Genomic DNA, 23,943 nt, shown 5'->3' with positions numbered 1-23,943 from the left:
GTTGTGGCCTAACTGAATTTGTGCTCTCGAGCTTCTGCAGAGCCCTTGGGTACCAGGGAACACTGAGGCCTTTGAGGGGATGTCAGGGTGGCAAATGTGTGAGCACAGGCCTTGGGAAAGGTTTGGGGTTGGGATTGCGTGTTACGGGGAGGCGAGAAGGGAAATCTTGGCTGATCTCTGCCGTAGTCTCAGCCCTGGTGTGAAATCTCCCGAGCTGGAGATAGGCACAGTGGTGACGTTGCAAGAACAGGGCAGATGTATGGACTTGGGCCCAGGGGAAGTTGGCAGAGCTGTCTGGGAGCTCAGCTGCAGCAGGGAGGCTGCTGTACCTTGCTCGCCGCCGGCCGACTCTTGCACAAACAAGTCAGATCTCTCCTAGGGAAGGAATTGAAGGGGTGGGAGTGATGTCAGCCAGAGATCCCGTCCTGCTGGGAGATGCCAGGCTTGTTGAACAGTAGCATTCTGTATTTTGTCTCCTGCTGGTTGCAGAGGAGGCAGCCCTTGGCTGTTAAGGCATTCCCTCATCTGATGGTTTATTCCTCCCCACTTAAAAATTGCTCCTGACGTGTTTTCTTAGTGCGGAAATTCAAGAATCTGGCTGGCAGCTCTGGTAGCAGACAAAATGTTGATTCTCACTCTTTGAGTTTTAAAGGTTAATCTTTCCTCTTGGTGTCAAGGTGAGACTGCTGCATGTGAGAAATTCTGAGCAGCAAGGTGACCCTTCTCCCAGCCCATCACAGATCTCAGCAAAGCTTCCCAGCAGCTGCTGGGGAAAAGCTATGGGCAGAAGAGACACACAGTTCTCATTCAGAGGAAGGGAAAATCCTTCAAACCTCACCTGTAAGCAGTGAACAGCAGACACCTTCAGACTTCCCATCTCTAAATTTTGAGAGATTGCTTCTCCCAGAGCTGACATGCTGATGGTAGGGAAATGGAAGCACACACAACAAGCACGAAAATTGCCAGAGTCACATTTCTTTGAGGATATAGGACATGAAAATTGCACCTGACTGAACAGTTTTTACTTTAATCTCCCTGTGGCTCATGAGATTCTTCACTGGGAGAGTGAAAACCTGTCTTAAGACTGTGTCTGATCACTGCCACTCAATAAAAGAGCAGTGGAAAGTTAATAGGTTAGATTGGCAAGATTGGCCTATACTAGAAAAATTAAAGATCTTGTGAAGAGTGTGTGTTACAGTGCCAAATACATTGGAATCTGAGAAAGTCATGGCACTGGTCATGGCTTCTGCCAGCTTCTAAAATACTGTTTTCACCTACTTAAACATTTTATGACTTTATTCTGTGCAGAATGGATTTTCCAGGTAGTGTTTTGGCTGTAAGCGGTTGGCATGAGAGCTTCTGAGATCTCTGAAACCTGATGGTTTGACTAAGCCTTCTCTACCTCCTACCCAGGATATTGGATTTCCATCTAAGAATTTGGTTATCATTGCCTGCAGCTGCTGGAGGAGAGCAACTGGATTCCGCTGAATTGAGAGCTGCTCATTACATGTGGACTGAACTTTGTTGAGTGTGGCCATGATATGTAACGGGAAGAATTCACACCAGATACTTACCTCTGTAATAACATCCTACATGAATGGCATGCCTCTCATCTTAAAGGATCTGCTCACACTTTCTACACTTTAAATGCCACCTGCTGCACCAGGGATCTGTTGCTGACCACGAAAATGTAGGCACCTCTTAGCTGAAATGGAGCCGTGCCACAGAGTGATTTAGAGGGGCAAGTGAGCACTGCTGGATCTTAGAGTAGCTATGAGAGGTTTCCTAGAAAGGGAGCCCACATTGTGCTTTGAAACAAAATGGCAAAATTAGTGGTGTTGTTTCTAATGTCTGCCAGTCATATTTCTAAGTGTGTTGTGATTCAGAGAAAAATTAATCAACCCTGAGAGCATCGTGTTTTCTCTGTAGCATGGCAGTCTCTGCATTGCCACACACAGTATGTGCTGAATTTTCCTAATATTATACCATAAGTATTGTCTTTTCTGTGTTGGGGCAGTGTGGTGATTGTCTGTACAAACTTGGAGGAGGAGTGTCCCTTCCTCTTCCAGGTGAATTTGGGCATTGTGATAAGTTTCTCTTTGAGCAGTTTTTGATAGTGTCTGTCTGCACTATTCTGGTTGGACCAGAAACCATTGCACATGTCTGGGGGTTGGTTTGAGATATAAGAAATGCAAACAAGAGCTCTGTATAGCAGCATGAGGGAAAATAGGAGTTGCCTTGGTTGTGCTTTCCCTTGCAGCCCCTCAGTGGCTGACCTCTCTGTCCCCTGCCCAGTGCAGATGTTGGGATGTTGCCCCTCTTGCAGCTGGGCCAGGATTGCTCCAGTGCCTGTGCAGATCTTCACCTTCAGCAGCTGTCTGAACTGGGTGCACATACCCACCCAGCTGTGTGTCACAGAGCCACTGTTGCTGCTCATTTGCACTCCCATTAGTGACTCCTTTTGCAGAAATCCTGCCTTGTTCCAAGGTTTGAGGGAATGGAGCATGTTGAGACACTCTGTATTTCCTTTTCTGCCACATCTTGCCCTTGAATCCCTTCATGAGCTTTGAGATGGTGGAAGTTCAGTGGAAGGACTTGTAGTTCTTACTTATCTTTGAAGCTTCCTGTCAGTAGTAAGGCTTGTTTCAGCCTGCTCTATCAGGGTTGGAACTGATGGTTATTCAAACTGGACTGTGTGGTCATGCACAGCTGGGTAGGTTGGGGTTCTGACAAGCTCTCAGATGACAGCACTTACCTAAAATGCTTTTCTCTCATCCTGTCTCTATGGTAAGTACATAAAACACTGTGGAAACATTGACATTGGGCAAGCAGACCTGTTGTCAAAAGGTGTGAGGGCTCCTACTAATCTCTCTTCAGGGGAAAAAAATTCCTCCCAGCATACAAACTTGGCCACCACATTAGTTACTCAGCTGCTTGGCAGCTCCTTGCTGGAAATACTAGGAACAGAATATGGACCCTAATAAAGTGGAGGAAAATTTGGCAAGTACTTCAGTTAGCCCTTGATTTCACCATAGGAATAGTGCAGTTCAGAAAAAGGAGCTCTGAGGCGTGCCAGGGGTGCTCTTGTCATCACTGGGCTGGAGGGTTATTTCTGTGTTTTTATTGATGGTAAGTAGAGTGCTTTTTGGCAGAGTCTGAAGGCATGAATTTGCCTTTAATGTAGTTCTGTTGGCTTGGTTTCTGGTAATTCTGTCCTTTTCACTAGCTCTGAGGAAAGAAGATGCTGCTTTTCTGGTTGTAGGAGAGCTGTTGGGGACTAAATGACACTGAAGCACCCATTATCTCTTGGAAATAATTTTCTGATTCTGCCCATTGCCTGCTTTTTGGAAAATATTCTCCACTCATGAACACATTTGGAATTTTAAGGAAAATAATTGTTGCATGTTTGCAATGGAAGCTTTCAGAAATGTTCCCATCTGATAGGACTGCTCTGCTCCATAAATACTACTAAACTGCCATCAATTTCCTGGGATGTCTTTCCCTGTCTGTGGGGATTAGCTTGGCACTGGCTGCTGCTGCTTTCCACGTTTCCTCCCCCTGCGCCACTCAACACTTCTGCTGTTGGTACGTGATTATGGAATCACTGCCCCTCTCTTTTTCCCCTTCTTTAAAAATAAGCCCTGTACTTCAAGAATAATAAGGTACAAGTTGTCATCTGACTGAAAGAAAGGGAGCTTTGTGGATATTTATATCATGGCTAGTGGCATTTCAGAGCCCTGAGGAAAAACAACACAGTTTCCAGTCTTGAGCGATGTCGGATGTGGCAGGAGGGGAGGCAGCAGCAGGGATGTACCAAGAAAGGGATTTTTTCCAAGCTGTTACTTAACTGATATTAGCATTTGAAGGCACATAAGGCCTGACCTTTAATCCTATGTGTAGACTTGCTGATCTGCTTACTTGAATGCTTCATTGTAGTGCTGCAGAATGAAGGGATTGCATCAGACCCAGAGAAATCTTCTGTCACCAGAACTTGTCTATTTAGGTGTGTGGCTGCATGAGCCCATCCCACACGTAACATCTGCAAACTCAGAGCTTTCAGATGCACCTCCCTGATCTCTTCTCTAGCTCCTGTCTGAAGGAGTGATCATTGATCATTGCACTCATCAGTGAGTTATCGTTCATCTCCAAAGCTCAAGCCTTGCTGTGTGAGCTGACAGAGAGTTAAAAAGACAATCCTGACCTGCAGTCTTGCCCAAAAGTTTCAGTGTTCCTAGTTACAAATGGACTTCTTGCAATCCACTTCTGTAGTGATTCAAAGCATGGTGCTTAATTAGTTTTATGGGGCTTTAGTGGAAGAGGTTGGTGGGTTTTATTACATGCACGTGAAATGCTGGAGCCAAGAATGTAAAATGAAAACCGAAGATGAAGAGCACCGGAAAGCAGAACAGGGTTTGTGGGCGACCAAGCGTGTATGTGATACTGTGCAAAGTCCCAAAGAGTCTTCTGTCTAAACTGGTAACATACTTCAGAATAAATTTTGAAGTCACAGCTGTTGTGAGAGGCTCCAAAGATATCAGCCATGCAGGAGGGAGAGCTGAGAAATAATTTAAATAGGTGGGACTGAGGCACCAAAGCTACACTGGGGTTGTTGTTGCTGTGAGTTTTCTGGGAAATGAAGTTTATAGGGTGACATCAGTGACAGTGGAAATACCTGCTTTCTGGAAATAAAGCCAAAGATGAGAGCTTCTAAAAGAGACAGCCTGCATGGTGTAGTTCAGGCTTCAAGGAAAGGCAGCCAGTTTGGTTTTCAGTTGTTCATCTGGAGCTTGTTGTGGGCACTATCTCATCACTGCTCCCTTCCTGGGGCTCTTTCTTGTCTGTGCAGAAATCCTCCACACCTGTGGAGTTTGCAGTGGGCTCACAGCATCACACTGGAGTTATGGGGTCCCATGCTCTGGAAAACCAGCTTGCTGAAGAGAGGCTTGCAGGGGTGCTGGGCTGTGCCCAACTTGTGTTCAAAAGGACCCCAGTGCACACACAAAATGGCACCACTGGGGTGTTCTATAGGGGTGACTGACAGCTCCAGACACAGCATGGCATGTCAGTCTGCCAGCAGCCTGTGGAAAGCTGTTCTGACGTAGCCAACCCACTTGGCAACACAGCCATGGCTGGCTCACAGTGCCTGATGACTCAGTTAAGTCCTGGAGTTGTTATTGCAGTGGAAGAAGTCGTTCTGTTCTTTAATTCCTTTTGTGCAGCCCGTGGATCTGTTGGATGGTATCCTGCCAAGGCCTGTAGTTAGAAGAAATTATAACACAAAGATCTTTTGGGGCTGGGCAAGTCGTGACTGTAGATTCTGCGTTGGAGCTGATGGCCCAGGAGGGTTTTCTTTTGCCATCACAAAGTTTACCAGCAGTTCCAAATGCAGTTCCTTGGTTAGAGAGAGGCACTCTCACTGCCAGCCCACCCACGTCAGCAGGACAGGGCACACATTCCTTCATCCTTTTCTCCCCCTGCTGATTTATCACATGCCTTCCTTACCCAGGAGATCAGATCCCCAGAGCTCTCATCATGCTGTTTCTGTTGCACTCTTCTACCAGGAGCTCATGGCTTCATCCTGCTCCTCTACTCTCTGTCAGATTTGTCATGCTTAGGCAGGAATAGGGCTCGTGTGCTGCTTGGGAAGCCAAGGTCAATGCAGGAGCAGCAGTGGTTTTGTTTTACATCTGGTTTGGGTTTTGGTTGGACATCATGATAAATGTGAATTGCAGTTATGCCAAAAATCTACCTGGAGGGTTCATGTCTGTAAAATGGACTAATACAGAACTTGTGGGAGAGTCTATTGTGCTCCAGAAGTTTGCACAAATGTACTTTTGCTTTACAGAGCTTATGGTGGTTTCCCTTCATTATCTTTATGCTTAAATAGAGTTTTGGACAATTTTGAGCCACACAGCATTTGTTGTCACTCTCACAAACTGAGTTGTATCGGAAGTAACAGTGTGTCATCTGAGTCTGCATCTCATCTTCCCTGAATCATTTTACCTGACATTGAGGACACAAAGGTGCCATTCTTTGTTATTCAGAGCAGCAGGAGCCATGCAGCCTTCTCAGAGGTTGCCTGTTCCAAGCACTTTCATGAATAATCACAAAATCCTGACGGAATGTGAGGTTGGCCAAGGCACTGAAAGGCATCTCCCAAGCCTGACACATCCCTTGCAGTGCAGAGGCAGAGCTGCAGGAAGAGAGCATGAAGATGCTGCAGTGTTTTTGATACAGAGGGGGCACGAGCAGGAGGGAAGCGAGTTGGGGGCAGGTTTATCGCTGGCCTTTGGGCTGGCTGGCCCTGGAAGGTGCTGGGTGATTGAGGATTCGCTGGCCTCTAGTGGTGACGCTGGGGAGAAGCTACGAGAAGCAGCTTGATTATCTCTGTGCGTGCTGCTGGGTGTGCTAAAAGGCAGGTAGTGCTGCAAAGCATTTCGGGTTTGAACACTCACTTTGCTCCTGAAACAGTTAAAGCAGGTCCTGGACTCCTGTGCAGGAATTCCCTTGATTTTTGCAGTGTCTGTTTCAAACCCCTGGCACTTGAGGGATCTACATCCATTGGGAATGGATGATTTTTAGATCATTGCAAGTAAATTGTGTAGAACTGGAGTGTGAGATGAAAATGAAACTTAATCTTATCAAGCAATCAGAATGTAATATCAAAACTTTGTAAAGAGATGAATCACAGAATCCTAGAAGGGTTTGGGTTGGAAGGGACTTTGTTATTAGTGACAGGCACAATATCATATGCAGCTTAATCAAGAGCAATTTATAGGAAATCGATTTTAAAATAAATTTTAATAGATCAGGACTGGGAACCAAATTATTTGGATTATGGTTTGATTTGTTGTGTTTGGAGGTGTTGTTTGGGGTTCTTTTCAAGTATGAATTTAGTGTCTGTGGCTAAATGAAAATGCACAATTTCATCAAGTAGGCTCCCCACCAAAAGGTGCCAGTAAGCCCTTCTCAATTAAATGTTCATCCCTTTGAATTTTTCCTTCCCTTGTTCAAGCCTGCCTTACTTGATCCCTGTCTTCCTTCCTATATCTCTCTATCCTTAGTCTCAAATAATCCACTTCATTAAGATTTAGAGTACATTTGGAGCTGTACTCCTTTGAACCGTGGTTTTGAGAGGGGAGGGGAAGGAAGATTAAGTTTTCATAAGAGCTCTTGGTCTTTTCAATATATTTCAGCCTTTGACAAAGACATTCATATTCATCTCTGGTATTGCTATTTTTGTAAGTCATGCTATAAGTAAATAAATATTAGTAGCACATGGGTGCCTCCCAGGATTCCCATTTCACCTTTTAAAATGCTGAAACAGGCCCCACTCAGCACAAAGTGCAGTTTTGGTTCAGATCTCACTGCAGAGCTGTGAAAGCAAAGAAGGTATAAATGCCACGTGCTAACAAGGGGTGGTTTTCTGTTCCCAGATGTGAAAGGACCACCCACCCACCGACTGTCCTGTGGCCAGTCCCCCTACACCGAGATGACAACATGGGAGAGGAAATACTGCATCCTGACAGACAGCCAGCTGGTGCTGCTCAACAGGGAGAAGGAGGTGAGACAGGATCACACTGGTGCCCTTTGGGAATAGGGGGGAATGTACCTGCCCTTTGGGAACAGGGGGGAAATCATGCCTCTGGTTTTAGTTTTTGTATTTTTCACATTCTGTGCTGCTTTAGTGTGTGGGTCTGGGCTTCTTATGAGGGGATGGTGAGCTCTCTGCACAGAGTAGGGAGACAAAACAATTCCTGCTGTAGCTGGGCACCAAGGACAAATGATCCAAATCTCAGGCCCAAGAGCACAAACAACGTGCACTGAAGAGAGAAAAACAAGGGGGATGAGACTTCATGGGCTAAAGCTGTAATTGGAGAATTAACTCCAATATGCAAATGGACGAGAACTTATAAGAGTTTTATAAATTTACATGAATGACCTGTGACTGGTTGTTCATTTTGTGGCCGTTTTGGGTTGTGCTGCCCAAGATGGATCCACTGAGGCCTCTTAATAAATCCCTACTTTATTCTTTAGCTCTGTCTAGTCTCTGCTCTGGGTCAGCCTTCAGAAGGCATCAGCCTTTATTGGTCAAAGGAGAAGGCAGCTTTCTTCATCTCCCCTTTACTTCACTCACAAATCCTTTGAAACATGTGTGAGGGGGAAAAGGGAATTTAAAAAGAAATTCTTTACTGCCAGAGTGGTGAGACACTGAAACGGGCTGCCCAGGGAGGTTGTGGATGCCCCATCCTTGTAGGTGTTCAAGGCCAAGCTGGATAAGGCCTTGAGCAACCTGGTTTAGTGGGAGGTATCCCTGACCATGGCAGGGGTTGGGACAGGTGATCTTTAAGGTCCCTTCCAGCCCCTTCCCATTCTATGGAAAGGGGAGCTAAGCTCTCCTGTGTGTGAATGGAGTGGTGCACACAGTTATAGTCCAGCTGGCCCAGGTGCTGGTGGCACAGAAGAGGTGACAGCAGCCAAAGTGAAACTCCCTCCTGGAGCTCTGCAGCCTGTGTTTGTCTGCCACTGTGGTCTTCCTGTGTTACCACTTCTTTTAATGGTGGTCAAAGCCACCACAGCTCTGTAAACCTGCCTCTCTATGGCAGTCCAGGCATAAAGGTAGGGAAAAATGAAGGCTTTTTATCCATGAGTTTTAGTCTAATGCCATAGTTTCCTATATTTGGTGATGACCCCAGTTTCTGTGGTTTTTCTTGATTCTTTTGAAGCTTCTTTGTATGGCTGTTACATCCTGAGAGTGAGACCTGTTCCTGGTGTGGAACAAAATACTAGTCAGCTGTGCTCAGGTTTATTTGCAATGAAATATTGCCTTGCATAGGGAGAGTGGGAGGTAATGGTTTAGAGAAGGACTTGAGTTATTAGAAGGGAACAGCATTAATGCTGATGTGTGGGAGAGGTGATCAAAAGCAGGCAAAATGGAAGGCCCATTTAATGCTATTTGTTTACTATGTAATTCCTTTTCTAGTCTGACAGGACTGACACCTGAGGAATTGAAGTGTTCACTGAAGAAACTTAAGGAGATGTGAGAATCATTTCTAAAACAGTGCTGTTCCAGCATGGCTGGACCAAAAGGATGCATCTCATTAAGAAATGTAATTGAAACAACACTGGCTCATATCACAAATAGTTACCTGAAGGTGGTAATCATGCACTTAGGGGCTCTTATTTCCCCTACCACAGACAGCTGAAAGCATTTTGCTGGGAGTAAGATGAGTCTTTTGACAGGATCCTGAGGAGTAAATGTGGGAAGTCCAATGTGTCACATTATATTCTATGGTTAAATACCTTGTTTTTTCTCAGAAGCTGAGGAAATTCAATATAGGCTGTAGAGGGCCTGAGGTTTAAGTGTAGCAATAACCCCCAAAAAAGCAAGGAGAAGTGTAAATTCTTGCAGTGCTCTTTCAAAGGGATCTTCCTGCACTACCACAATGAGAAATAGCTTATTTTGGGAAATGCTGCATGCAGATGGGCCAAGCAGACATGCCTTTGGTGCAGGTGTGACTCCACATGCTGATAATGGGATTTGTTTCAGAAGCCTGTAGCTGGAGTCAGATTTGCCATTCTGATTTTCAAGTAATTTGTGGCTACTGTGAAATGAAAGGAAAAAGGGAACTCCTTGCAGAGCCATGAGTGTTCAGTAGGAAAATCAGAGGTTGGTTTAGTCTGGCTTCTGAGTCCCTTTCAGAAACGCACAACATGTAGAGCTGCCAGTCAGGAGAGAGAGACACGGGGCTGATATTCTGGATTTATACTTTCTTCTAATTTTTTCTGAACTAGGAGTATCCCTTTGCAGCCTTCCTGAGAAAGGGGAGGGCAGGCAATGCAGTTGAATTTTTCTTGGCAAGTCATTCAGAGTTGAAAGAGGCTCCATGAAATGTGATCTAGAAACAGGAGTGCACAAAGGCCTAAGGCAGCAGTGGGGTGAGATGCTTGTTAAGAGCATGATGATGGAAAAGTCTGTATACGGGGAACCATAAAAGGATCCTGGGTGGGACCACTGGTGCAGGGAGCCTAAGCAAAGACCAGGTGAACAAAGAAGAGGGAGGTTACTTTAAGGAAAAAAAAAAAAAGATTATGTTCAGAGTAAAATTACTGGAAAGGTAATGCTGGAGGAATTGTTTTTTGACTCAAACCAGGCAATAGGAAACAGGAGCAGGAGAGATTCCTGCTCTGAACACAGTCATTACTGATAGAGTGAGTAGGTCAGAATTCCTTAGGGCTGCTGAGGAGGATCATAGAATCCATGTTCAGGACAGAGGGACACCCACCAATGAGGGAGAGGGTGTAGGGGAAGAAGGAAGAGATGGGAACAGCAGAGTGCCCTTGCAGCCCAGAGGGAGTGATGGATGCCTTGAGAGGCTGCCTGGAACAGAGGCTGGGCAGTGTTATGGAATAAAGTAGGGATTTATTAAAAGGCCTTCACAGGATACACCTTGGGCAGCACAAGAGGCTACTGGCTGAGGCTACACCCAAGATGGGTCATGAGTTTTCACACTTTTATAAGCTTTGGTCCATTTCCACGTTGGGGTTCATTGTCCAATTCCAGCTCCGGGTGATGCAGTCCCATCCTCCCAGTCTGCTCTCCTCAATTCTCTGTTCTTTAAACTTTTTGGGTCTGAAGCTGCAATGGTGTCCTTGGTTCTGAGGTTGGAAAAGGATTTTTTTGTCAAACTAAACTGTGAAGAGAACGTGCTAAGACTTTTTATATGAAGTTCAGAGTTATATATTAATGCAGAACAGAATCTGGAAAATATGAAAGCTCAAACTTTAGGCATCAGGAGCACTTGCAACCTCACAAGGCTGGCATAACTTGAAAGATGTAAGTCTGAAACCTCTCATTTTATTCTCTGTGCATCTGCTTTGTTACTTCATGGAATGAAATCCAAGAAGCTTGGCTTGTGTGAGTCTGGAAGGGAGCAGAAATGTGTGTTTATACTGCTTTGTAAAATCCTTCCGCAGGTATGTGTGTCCAAGTCAGAAATTGAAAAATATATACAAAATGTAAACAGCTAAATGGAAGAATTCTCCACTGTTTCAGTTATAATGCTAAATGTGGGGTTTTTTCAGTTAGTCCTGCTAAAAATACAGCAGATTTTTAAGACCAAGGGAACACTACAGAAATAAACATTGTAATAGAGAAAACTAATTTCTCATAGTGTCCCACTGCTATGGATTTATTGTCAAGGCAGTTTGAATGAAGTATATGCAAGAGAAAGTTTGTGCTGTGCAAGAGTAGGTTGAAAATCAGAGGCCTGTTGAAGTGCAACTTGATCCAAAAATATCTGTAATTACTTAGACAAAAATAGTCTGGCAGTATCACCTTGTGTAGTGTAGAAAAACATTAATTACTTGACACCTTGTCAACTTTATAAAATGAGAATAGGTGAGACTGAAGAATGAAAATTATTAATGAAAGGAAGAGTTCAATGCCTAAAAAGTAAGTAGAAAGAAAATTAATCCCTGTAGGAACATAGGAGATGACTTAGCAAATAAGGAATCCTGAGTGACAGGAGGCGTGCAATTATTACACAGTGTGATAATATTTAGCAGCATTTTCCAAGACAAGGAAAACAGGCCTAGATTGATGCCCATACAAATCAGGCATTTCTTCTACAAGGAAGAGTCTTCCCTGTCAGAAAGGTGTACATGTTTTCATCTGCTCTGGGAAACCTGTTCCATCAGGTGGGAGGGTCTGGGAGGGCACAGTAGGTCTCGGGTTCTCTCCTGCTCAGAGTGACCCCAAGATGTGTTAAAAAGTCTCTTTTCCCAGCCCAGCAGTCAAAGAAGGAGTCTGAGCTCTTCATTTCTCGGTCTCAAGGTTGTTTATTGTTCTTTGTCTATGAAATTTTTTTCTGCTGTCCAGCCAAAGTCCGCTCAGCAGGTCAGACAGAGGCACTCTGGCTGCCCTCGGGGCAGTGTTATCTTTTTATATAAAAACTACATGTACAATATTTACAATTACTTTCCAATACCTATCACCTATGTTAGACAGGGAGCTTCTACTCTAAACCAATCTGTAAGTGCCAACATCACAGTAAAAGATGGAGGCCAAGAAGAAGAAGGAGAAAGACAGAACATGCCCAGATTCCTCCATCTTGCCCCCTGAACCTCCATGCTAAAAACCCCAAAAAATCCGTTTTTCACCCTGTGATAAATTCACTATCATTCTACTTCACCTTTTGTGGCTTGTAATTCTTCATATAAGGTTGGTAATTGTTTTTTCCAAGGGCTGAATCAAAGGCACAGGGGCCTTGGGCTCTGTGTCAAGGTCTCTGAGCCCCCTGGGCAGGGGCTCGAGTCCCCCAGGGCAGCCAGAGGAATTTCCTGGGTTCTGACAAGTAGGCATGTCTGCAAAATCAGAGCCATTTGAAACAAGGGAAGGGAATGAGTGTTCATGAAGAGTGGTTCAGACACACAACCCTGTGCACAGCACTTCCACTTGGAGGCATGTGACAAATGGCTGCACCTGGCTCTGGGCTGCTTTTCAGCTGGGCTTTGTCAGCAGCTTGGCTGCAGTCCTGCAGAATGTTTGTTTTGTGTTCACTTGGAAATGAAGATGAACAGCACTTTTCACTGTGTTAGACTCTTCTTTTTCCCCTCCCTGCACCCAAATCTCATCTTTCTTCTCAGATTTAGAGGTGGTTTTAATCAAGGGCAAAGGATAGCAAAGACCTACATACACTGTGACAAGATCTGCTGCTCACTGGTGCTGGTGACAGAGGCCAGCAGCAGCAGCACACCTGGGAGGTGTTTTCCTTCTTTCCTGTGACTGACACCAGTGGTGGTGTGACACTGGTGATCCCAAGGGAGCAAACACTTCTGCATGGGGAAGCTCTTCCCACATCTCACTGCCCTCCTCAAAGGACTTGTCACACTGAGGCTCTTAGAGCAAACATGTTTCACCTGTAAATAAGAGTTTGTCAAGGCTGAACCCAGCCATAAGGTAAGATTTGCCTTAATTCCCAAGCAGATTTAATTATTTAATTTCCAAAAGCCCAGAGAAATGTTTGCTGTCATTTTTTAAGTGGATTTCCATGTCAAAATTTTAGCTAGCTTCTAACTTTCTGAAGGAAGGTACAAATTAAAATGCATTATTTAAGTGGTTTTTACATGATTCCAAACTTCCTGACTGTTAGATCAGAGGAGTCTGCAAATTCTCAAGTTTGTCTTGAACCACTCTTTCCAATCTGGACAAATCTTATCTATTTTTTTCATCTGCTTTTTTTAAAAGTGATTATCTTAGTTTGCCTTTAAGAGGCATTAAATGCTTGGAAAGCTCTTACTCCTATTTCTTCTGAAATCCCCTCATCATCAAACTGTTAGAAATCCCTAATACAGACCTTTTATACTTAAAAAGTATATTCAGTGGCACATCAGCTGGGATGCTGTTCATGGATTTAGAATCTGAGCTCTGAACCCATCCTCATTAATTGTGAAATTTGTCACAGAAACGTGACCTGTGATGAAAATTGTTAAGATTGCTGAAATGATCAGCATCTGCACTGTCCCTGTGTACCTTTTTATCACGGAGTCAACACTGCTCAGACCCCAGTCCTGAACCAGCTGCTTCAGCATGTCAGCTCAGGGTCAGAGAATTCCCAGGTTGGTGAATCTCAGCAGGGAAAGAAGAGGATAAAGCTGGATGGGGGAGAAAATAAAAAGCTGAAAGACTGAATCACCATTAGAGTCCTGACTCTGCAAGGCTGTGCCATTCCCTTCAATCCTTTGCTGAACTGCCTGCTGGGTTGGAGGGGCTACAGGAGTGTTGGAAAGGTTGCAGATGTCTGCCTTGGTTTTCACATGGTATTTATTTGTGCTCTTCCTTGGGTTTTGGTGTGTCTCCATCCATTTTTCCATTGTCTGACCACAGAGCACTTTATAGAACTGTTTAAAATGTGTTCAGTCCCAAGGGATGCAGAGCTGCTGACCAAGCTCATTTTACATGTTCACAAATCTGTATTTTTTTTAGAGCAGGCTGGTCTCATGCTAAGCAATAAATACTGGTCCTGCAGTCTTGGAGTTGGTTCTTTTTGTCAATACAAATGGAGACAATGGTTTTGGAGAAGTTTTACTAAATAAAGCATTTTCAAGTCTGACTTAAGGGGATCTTTTTGAGTTACTCTGGGGGGGAAATCAATGCTGCAGTAGCTGTATTGGTCTAGAGCAAGCAGGTGGGTGTAGTGCAGTGAGTTCACTGTGGCAGGGCTTTAAGGGCTGCTGAAGCAGGTGTGGGCTATGGCTGGTAATAGCTGATCTGAAAATCTGGCTCTCAGCATCCCACCAAAAGATCCTCAGGAAAATCTGGCTTGCAGCATCTCCCAAAAGAAAACCAGGGAAATCAGGAGAGGCAGAGGATCAGGAGAGTGTTTAGAAGGGAATAAGACTGAATGGAGCCTCCAGATGAGAACCAAAAATTTAATATGTGAATTTGATTGAACAAGTGTGGCATAAACTAACAAAATTAGTCTCTGTTTAACTTACCAATCTGCTTTTGCACAAGAGTTTATACAGCTGTAACAATCACCAGAGAAGACAATAGTCTGATCAGAATAAGCACCAGGGGTTTGGGAAACTTGTTTTGAAAAATGGGCGCTGTTTGAAGGAGACAAATAAATCAGGATAGTAATAAATAGCATTTAAAATGACCGTAAGAGAATGTTAAGTGCTTGAAAATCAGGAAATGCCAGAGCTAGTTTTGAGAGCCATTGTAGTGTCCAGCCTGTTTCTAAAAAATGCAGTATCTCTGAGATCTTTTACAACCTTCAGTGCAAATGAATGATAGCTTTTTGTTTGCTATTAATACTCATTTTTCAGAGTTGATGGAAGATATGAAAGGAGAAGCAGCACAGGAAATAGGACAGGGGCTTCTATTTCTTTGGGTGCCAGCTGTGTGTTATGTAGCCACATGAAAAGAAGCTGCCATGCTACATGTACTGCAGTTGTACTCAAAAGTACACTGAGGTGTTTTGTGCCTCCCTCCAGCCCCTGGGTGCTGAATCTCCCTCATCGCTGAGGTTCCTTCCAGCTGTGGAAGGTTCAGGGGAGTCCTGCCCAGCCACAGGTTCCAGGCATGGAAACAAGCACCAGGAGGCGTGGTGGCCACCAAGAGAGGGTGTGGTGGCCAGCACTGAGCAGTGCCATTGCCTGCAGGTGGCTGCAGGTCTCTCTGGGCTGGAGCAACCACAAATTCACCAACGGTGGTGAAGTACAAATTCACCAACTGGTGAACCAGTGGTTCTCCAATCCTGAGCTCAGTTACCACCTGAGCATGACAGGACCTGCCGGGCCGTAGCCATGAGCGTTCTGCTCGTGGTGAGGCTCTCTGAACCCTGGGAGTGCCTGTGCAGCACCTATGTGCACCAGGTAGCTGGCACAAGTTTTCTCCAAGTTTGGCTTGGAGCAATCTGAGCAGCAGCATCTGGAAGCAGCCATGGTCTGGCCTTAGGGAAGCAGTTTGGAAAGGCAGGAGAGGAGGTAGTCAGGGGGTCAGAGGATGCTGGGCTGAGCGTGCCCTTCACTGCTGCTGCACTCTCCTGGGGAGCCTCTGGAATTTTGTGTTAAGGCCACAAATGCACACTATGCCCGAGAGCTATTAGCAGATGAGGAGAAAATGAAGTCCCCTGTGGTATTTTTGGGGTTCCCAGGATGAAGGAGGAATTCAGAATTTGATTCTATATACTGTACTAAAACTATACTAAAGAATAGAGAAAGGATACAGACAGAAGGTTATAAAAGAATGATAATGAAAACTCGTGACTGCTTCCAGAGTCCTGACACAGCTGGACATTGGTCATTAAGTCAAAACAATTCACATGAAACCAATCAAACAAACACCTGTTGGATAGACAATCTCCAACCACATTCCAAAGCAGCAAAAACCAGAAGAAGCAATCAGATAATTATTGTTTTTATTCTTCTCTGAGGCTTCTCAGCTTCCCAGGAGAAGAAATCCTGGGCAAAGAGGATTTTTCAGAAGACCTGGCAGTGACAGTCCCCTGTGAAGATGGCACATGAACAGGGTGTCCCGGTGCCCAGCTAACAGCTGTCGCTTTTCCCGCAGGTGCCTGCAGAAGGGATCCCGGAGGCGCCGGATGCCTCCCGCGGGCGCTGCCTGCGCCGCACGGTCAGCGTGCCCTCGGAGGGCCAGTTCCCCGAGTACCCGGCAGAGGGGGCCGCCCAGCTAGGTAAGAGAACCGCGAGAGAGAAATAAAATAAATATATCGGGGAGCTGCGAGCTCTCAGAGGGCCGCGCCTGCCAGAGCAGCCTGGCCAGGCAGGTACCACCCCAGGATGCAGCCCGGACATTGTGTGTAAATGCCCCCAGCAAAGCGACTGCCAAACACCAGGACTTATCCACATATCAGGGAGATGCTTATGGGATGCTGGTACCTGGGGAGCTTTGTAGCTGCGTTTTTAAACTCACTAGGCAGCGCTGGGATTTAGAGGTGAGAGCTGCTGGATGCAGGTCAGTAGGAATGCAGCTCTTGTGGATGGCTCTAAGTGGTTCCTGCTGGTTTAGCGCTGGTAGCTGGTTGTGTTTTACCTCACCTCTGGAATTTCCTTGGCTTCATGTTTTCACAACAAGCACCCAGTAACAGGTTTTTCTCTAGCTTACCTGTTCAGGGTGCCATTTCTAAAAGAAGCAGCTATCTGACTGCTGTTGGCTATAATTATACATTTTGAAGTTTAGGCAAAGCATAAGAAAAGTATTAAAAATGACAGGCAAAGTTGCAGTGGTTCCCCAGGTCCAGGTTTGGCCCAGTTCCCCCTGTTTTCCACCCCACCTGTGGTTGCATGAACAGCACCATTCCAGCTCTTCCCAGAAAAGAAGGAAGAAGCAGCAACCACACACAAATGAGCTTTTCTTTCTCTTCCCAGCCTGTGCAAGAAGCTTTCCTTCACACAGGCTGGTGAGACTTAGGAGCAGTTCTTCCCTGGTGCAGCTTTGAAAAATGTCACTCCTGACAGAGTGAACTATGAGGAATAAACATGGATCTGTAAATAGTAAAGCAGCCTTGATAGCTGCTATCCAAGGTGAAGAGCAGATAAGGTATTTTTCATTTCACAGCCTCAGCTGTTGGGTTTTTTTACTAAGTATTTTATTTTGTGAGTATATTGCACACAAGTAAGGAAAATCCCACCCATGTAGATGGTAAATTAACATATTGAACTGTATTGCTTATTTATTTGTACTTGTCAATAGCACTGTTTAACTCTTTCTTATTTAAGGAAGGCAGATAAGGTTCTTTTTTTTGTATTTCTTAGATTACAGACTGGAAGTCAGAAAATAAACAGGGCAAAGTTGGGGATTTAGGAGGGAAAACTGCAAAATACTTTGAGATGAGTGACATGAAAAGAGCCCTGATTGGATTTGTTTGTGGAGTTTCAAATACACTTCTGAATGATCATTTTGTTTTGCCAGATGAATAAATGTTCATTCTTGCTTGGAACTAAACCTGGTATTAATCATCTTTACATGGTGTTGTAGGCAAAATACTTACTCCAGGTATATGGCGAGTGAGGGGAATAAAGAATTGTATTCCAGCCAGTCTGCACTAGGCTCTGAATATTATTTATAGCTTCATAAGCTAGAAAGACCTTTAAAAATATAAGATTTAAATTCCTTCTTCTTCTATACCATGTGCAAAAATGAGTGGATTTTCTAGACTTCTCTGAGCATCTCAATAGCTGGAAACGCCAGTGTTATGTTTTTCCATGAAACCTTGTAACATTCTTTGTTTTCCTTCAAGGCCATAGAGAATGGATGACTCTGCTATTTGGTATCTGCTTTGCTGTGTATCTTGCTGCAGTTTTAGATGCAAGTGGCATCTTGTAGTGTGTTATTTGATATATGCCTGACAAGAATATATTAAAAGTACCAGATATCTCCATGTGAGAGCTACAGCTGTAGTGAATACAGATGTCACAGAGTGTGTGGGTAAAGGAACTGGGCATGCAATGGGAAGGGAAAAATTGAGCAATGCCCTTTCTGTGAGCGTAGATGAGAGTGTGAGGAAGGTCATATGTAATCTCAGATTGCAGTGCCCTAGGTACTTCTCTTGTTCTCACATCCAGGTTAAAAATGTCTCTTGTCATGATTACAGAATTCCTGCTAATGAAAAAAGTGGGTTGATAGCAAGCAGTGGGAATGGCTTTATGTCAAGATGCTGAGCCAGAGGACACATTAGTGAAGGGAACCATTGCATATCCTTATACAGAGGAAGAAGGAGATGGTGGCAGCCAGGACCTATGACAAGCAGTACAGATAACAACTGCACTAAAATAGCTTTGGAATGGACACCAAAAGCTGAAAGGCACAGCAGAGGCAGCTACAGTATCTGGTAGAGAAATTGCTATGCAGAGCTGATAAGAATATCAAGCTTGTCCCAGGGAAGCATGTGGATAACATGGTAACTGCAGGCCATGTATCTGACAGTGATATCTGAAATTACTCCTTGCAGAAGAGCTCCTTAGGATTTGCTCTAGTGCAGAGGTGAAGGCATTTGCTCTCTTGTGATTTGCTAATTAATAGATTTATTTATTAAAAATCAAAAAGGAGCTGTAAGGTGATGGGGTTCTTTTTCATTGGTAGCAATGAAGTTATAACTTGTATGAGAATCTTTTTGTTAATGGAGCAAGTGGAACAGTGTGTGTTATTCAAAGGCTTTGCATCATCAGCTGTAGCACCCATTCTGCAGATTTCTGTGGCATTCTTTACAGAATTATGCACACATCCGTGTGGCACCATTCCTAGGAAGTGTGTGGGAGACAAACTACCCACGTTACATCTGAGAAATGGAAGCAAGAAATGTGTAGCTCCCCAAAGTTCAGCACTCAGTCAAGTGTGCTTCACCCAAGGGCTGCTGAAGTCATTCTCTCAGTGTCTTTCATTTTCCCCCTTGCTGCAGGGTTGGCTCAGCTGTTTGGGAGGCAGCTGCTGCACCACTGTGGTTACAGTCCCTTGTACTAAGATAGACACCAATTTCCACATACTTCTGTACAGCAAGCTGTAATTTGTGATGGTTCAGCAGCTGCCAGAGGAGCAGCTGAGCCATCCCTTCTGAGCAGCACAAACCACTGTGGTCACCCTCAAACAAGGGCCGGAGGGGCAGCACAGGAAAAAAGCACAAGATAGGAAGTGACTTGTTTAAACACTGAAAACTAATAAGATCATTTAAAAACTCTAACTCCAGACACTCAGCATTTGCTGCTAGCTTAGCAGCTTTCTCTCTGCTTGCAGGCAGGGGAGAGGTTGTTGCTAATGCTGAGATTTCTAATTCCTGTCTGGAAGATAGACTGTACCCTGAGTTGTGTCAGCAAGCCATCCGTTAAATATATGCCCTGAAATTTCCTTGGTGCATAATCCCTATCATTGTAGTAATACCTCTGTGAGTGAACAGGCACACTCTAAATATGTCATTTGCTTGCTAGGATTTCATCTTGGCACCACTTACTCAGAGGAGCCTCCATTCAAGAAAGCTAAAAATGGAGCTGTAATTTCTTCCTAACTCCAGCTTGACAGCCCCTAACCTTCTTTCAAGTGTTATTTGCAGTGGGGTAATTCTGATACAAAGTGTGATGCAGACCCTGGAGAGCAGCACCTAAATGTCACAGGAAGAGGAACTCAAGCTGGGCCATCTCTGTTTTGCCTGATTTCTGCTTCAGATCCTGCTCTTTTTCTAACAGGTGTATTTTTTCCTGTTGGGGAGATTACATCCTTTTAGAGGATTGTTGTTTATAGCAGTTTGTTGGAATTAGCCCATTCATACAGTAAAAGCATGATTCAGATTTCCACCATTCATGCTGTTTGACAGGCTAGTAGCAGTTACCACTTCCTTTCCCAAAATAATTGTCTTCTCTCTTGCTCTGCTTCCTTCTTGCCACCTGCTCACTCTAAATGAGAGTTGTTAAGGAGACTACGCAGCAAAAGTTTGGATTCTGGCAGCTTTGTGGCATTAATAAGAGATCTTTTTTGCCTGCATATGTGAAAATATCAGGAGAAATTGAAAGTGAGGAAAGGCTTTGGGATCTGGTTTTGTTGCTGTTGTTTTTTTTTAATTTTAAAGTATCAGGAAAGAGCATCATTAGTGAGAGTTTTTGGAAAGGCTAGTAGTGATGTAAATAAATATTTTTATATTTGGAGGTGAAATCATCCAAGAAGCATAAAAAAGACTATTTCACTTGTCAAAACAAATTAACCCTGCTTTTTCTCAGTCTGAATATGCATCTCTTGAAAAAGGGTTGCTGAAAGGAGGTCAGAGATGAAGGTGCCCCTTGCAAATTTCAGTTTTGCCCTCACCCTGAGTCACTAGCATTGAGAATGAAGCTCAGATGTGTTTTGATGCCAGGCCTAAACTACATTGCCACCAGGTGAGCAGTTAGCTGGGCTCAGACAGAAATCCTGCCTCTCTACTCTTCTAAAAATCCAGAGGCTTTGGAATTGGAGTGAGCATCAGAAGATGAGTTAAGCAGCATCTGGTTTCACTGCTGCATGCTGTGTGCCTCTTAGAACAGCTCCTGCAAGTCTCTGCTGAGCCCTCCTGCCTGGGGAGGATTGCTCCAGTACCCAGCCCATGCTCTTCCTTCAGGTAAAAACCTGGCAGGAGAGAGCAGAAAAGAGCCAAAAAGATTCCTGGGGTGATTTTAATAACTTCTTTTTCTAAGACAAAGTTGTTTACAACTAAAACTATCAAAGCTGAGCTTTGCTTTCTGTATATTCCAGCTGGAATGAGTACTTGTGATGAAAGAAAAAATAGATTTACTCTGTGCTCACCACATAATTAAGATCCCTGTGCAGTAACAGCTAAGATAAATACCTGGAAAGGGTTACTAGTTTTGGAGGTGGAGAGAGGGAGACTGTTTTAGAACAAAAAGGATTGTTTGTGACCTGCTCAATGGAAGAATCTGCAATGCACCAGTTTTTACATTCAGTAAAGGTTTTTATGTTCAGCAAAGATTTATTTAGGAGATATTCAGGAATTTGATATGATGGAAGCCCTGTAACTTCTGAGAAAACTGTGTGCCAACAAGAGGGCTGTCCTTCAGCCTCCACCACTCAGCTTGGCCTACAAAGAATATCTGTCAGGAAGTAGGAATGAAAAAATGCACTTCACAGCTCCCTGTATCTCATCTGTAGGGATTTATGATGTGTCTTGGTGCAGTCATTTTCCCAGTAGCCCTGTCTGCTTTTTCATCCTGCTGCCATGTGCAAAATCCCCATCTACTGCCAACTGTTGTGCATGGCAGGGATACAAAACAGGGCTTGGGTTCAGCCCTCACACTGAGGGGTGTGTTTGGCAGTATCTCTGGCAGGAAGATGGATTCAGATGTGCTGACTTGACATGTTTGCAGCTCTCTGGGTTTGCCCAAGCTGGGCTTGCACGAGCCTGTTTGTGTGTACCTGTGAGAGACTCCCATCCTCCTCTCTGCAGACCCAGGAGAATCAGATGCCTTGCTGCCAGTTCCCTTTATCATGTCATTTAGCAAGCCTCAGTGGGTGGTTGGGGATCTTCTTTTTCTTTTTGACCTCTGCTTTGTACCACAAAGCTCAATTTCAGTGCCCCCAGCAGCTGCCAGGTGATGCTGGAGTGAGGTGGGACAGGGAGCAGGGGATGTGACACCACCCTGTGTTTCCACAGGCTGCAGGTGCTCCCATGCATTTTCTGCTTCCATTCTCTACTTCCCTTCAGCCCAGAGTTTGCAGAACCCATGTGTGGGAGCCTTTAGCAAGCTGGGATCTGAAGCCTTTGGCTGATGTAATTACACAAACAAGGCTTTGCTGACAACCACAACCTTTGCCTGCTTCCCTGTCTGCTGCCTTGGGTCATGATCTCTTAGTGCTGGGACTTGGGTATGAGGAGTAGGGAGCGTAATTATGCCAAGATCAATTGAAATTTGAAAACTTTTAAGTCTTTAGATGGTATTGTTTACCCATCATGATCTATCCCAAAATGCAAATGCATGCAAACCATGAGTTGCCTTTTAAAAAACCTTCTGTGAAATCCAGGACATCTTGGACACCTTTACAGGCTACAGAGGGAAACATCTACTGTGTGAAAAGTGCCCTGCTATCTTTTGCATCCACAAAAGAGGTTAAGAAACTTTGGGAAAAGCCCTGAAGTGATCTGAAATTTGGACAATGTACAGTGCAATTTGCCTGCCTTGGAAGGATGGAGAGTTTAGGCAACTCTGCTTGAAATTAAAGCTGACTCCAGGGAGGCTGGATGTAACAAACAGGAGCCTGGATCTCAGTGACATTCCCCTGGGCAATTGGAGTTATTTGTATACAGAAAATTGCCAAGCTGCTATCTTTCTTCTTTTATAACACAAGTGAAGCCAAAGGATTTTAGTTTGTTCTGAATGCTGCTGAAACTTTATTCCCCTGCACATAGATCATCTCTGCTGAAAGCTGAGTTTCATCATGAAGCAAATTTTATCTGTTTAGATCTTAAACCTTTTTAGGGCAGAGATAAAGCGTAAGAACACATAATCTCAGCTTTCTAATATTGACACACAATCCATTAGGGCTTTTTTTCCCCTTGGAAATGTATATTACATCCTTGCCCACTGCTTCCAGAGCATAGACAAAAAAATCACTTTAGTGATTTTTTAATTTTATGTTGAGAGTATAAAGAACACCCTGTAAGGAGAGCATGTTGTGCAATGTAGCAATTTCTGAGAACTGGTGGCTCTTGTGCCATCTAGGGCAGATTTGTTGCCTGTGTTCTAACCAAACCTTGGTTTGTAATGAAAGACTCTGTGATTTTCCTTTGTTTCCTCAGGAACAGCAATAAAAAATATTTTTGAAGTTCTTTAGAGAAATCTACCTTAAATCATACAAGAACTCACCATGGATTGTTCAATTTTGTAGCTTCTCTTTTCTAGTTGTTTGTCTTGTGGCAAAAAGTAATTACACTTCACTCAACCATGTATACTTACCTTTTTTCCATCAGTAACAACTGGCTTAACACTTAATGGACAATTAGCCTTCCTTCCTACTGCCTGTATTACCTTGTCTTGTCTAGAGTTAGTTTGGACTGTTGAGCTAAGCTTAAACATACTGATCTGGTTCAGAGTTGGGTTTTAGTTTACAGAATTAGCTGTTGCTCATTTTATTGCTTTAGTATAAATTGATGCTCAAAAATGCAGGTATTGATGAGATTGGGTTAGGTGCATTTAGTTTGAAATTCAGTGTACAAAGCTGTCTGTGCTGTGCAGGGGTGTGACGTTCCTCTCTCCCTGCTCTCCCACCCTCCTTGGTGCTGCTGCTGTCTCTTGCCAGGGGAATGGATTCGGCTCCATGCAGAGAAATCCTGCTCACATCCTTGTTGTGGTGATGGGCTGGCTCTGAGTCTGACCTGGGAGATGTTCCAAATCACCCCCAGCAGCAGCCTGGAGTTCCAGGAGCTTGGGTGTAGAACAGAGCTGCTCTCTGTGCTGGCTTTGATGGAGCCAGTGCGCTCACAGTAGGAGTGGAGCCACAACCCAAGCGTGTACTGGGGGTTTTATTAACCTGCCACCCTTTGTCAGTGATCCCTCTTTAAAGGCACAAGGGGAGGGAAGGATTAGAACTGTGATTTTTATCTGCAAAATGGACAAAAAGCGTTTGAGCAGCTCAGCAGAGAGAGATAATTTACTTAAAGGAGAAATAATAAAGGCACAGAGGAAAATTGTACTCCTCCAAGAGGAAATTGGGCTGTTGAACTCCACTGGAGTTCATCAGGAGCTCTTCCAGCAGGCACCTCTGTGCTGCAAGCTCATCCTGGAGACCCAAAAGCAGCCTTGGAGCAGGAGAGGACTGCACATACTAGCAGTGATTAGTGCCCATTAAGGTACAATTGGTGTCCAGTAAAGTGCTTTTGACTACAGACTAATAATTCTTGATTTTTGAGGCTGCTTGATCTCGTGCATCACCCAGTGAAGAAC

The 23,943-nt window shown here is 44.3% G+C and overlaps 1 protein-coding gene across 6 annotated transcripts in view; it reads left to right on the top strand.

The window, feature by feature from the left end:
* The window catches only part of RASAL2 (RAS protein activator like 2), a 164,777-nt gene that overhangs the window by 74,138 nt on the left and 66,696 nt on the right, over positions 1 to 23,943 (top strand). For all 6 annotated transcript variants that reach the window (XM_054285631.1, XM_054285628.1, XM_054285630.1 and 3 more), the window contains exons 2-3: positions 7,437 to 7,564; positions 16,079 to 16,202. In XM_054285631.1, coding sequence (XP_054141606.1) covers positions 7,437 to 7,564; positions 16,079 to 16,202 — 252 coding nt within the window. The remainder of the gene's footprint in view (positions 1 to 7,436; positions 7,565 to 16,078; positions 16,203 to 23,943) is intronic.

The sequence above is a fragment of the Melozone crissalis genome, unplaced genomic scaffold (genome assembly GCF_028551555.1).
Source record: "Melozone crissalis strain CALT ecotype California unplaced genomic scaffold, PUWL_Pcris_2 ptg000045l_1, whole genome shotgun sequence".
In the NCBI taxonomy this organism is placed as follows: Eukaryota; Metazoa; Chordata; class Aves; order Passeriformes; family Passerellidae; genus Melozone; species Melozone crissalis.
The sequence above is the reverse complement of the archived record's forward strand: the minus strand, read 5'-3'. Positions and strand labels throughout refer to the sequence as shown.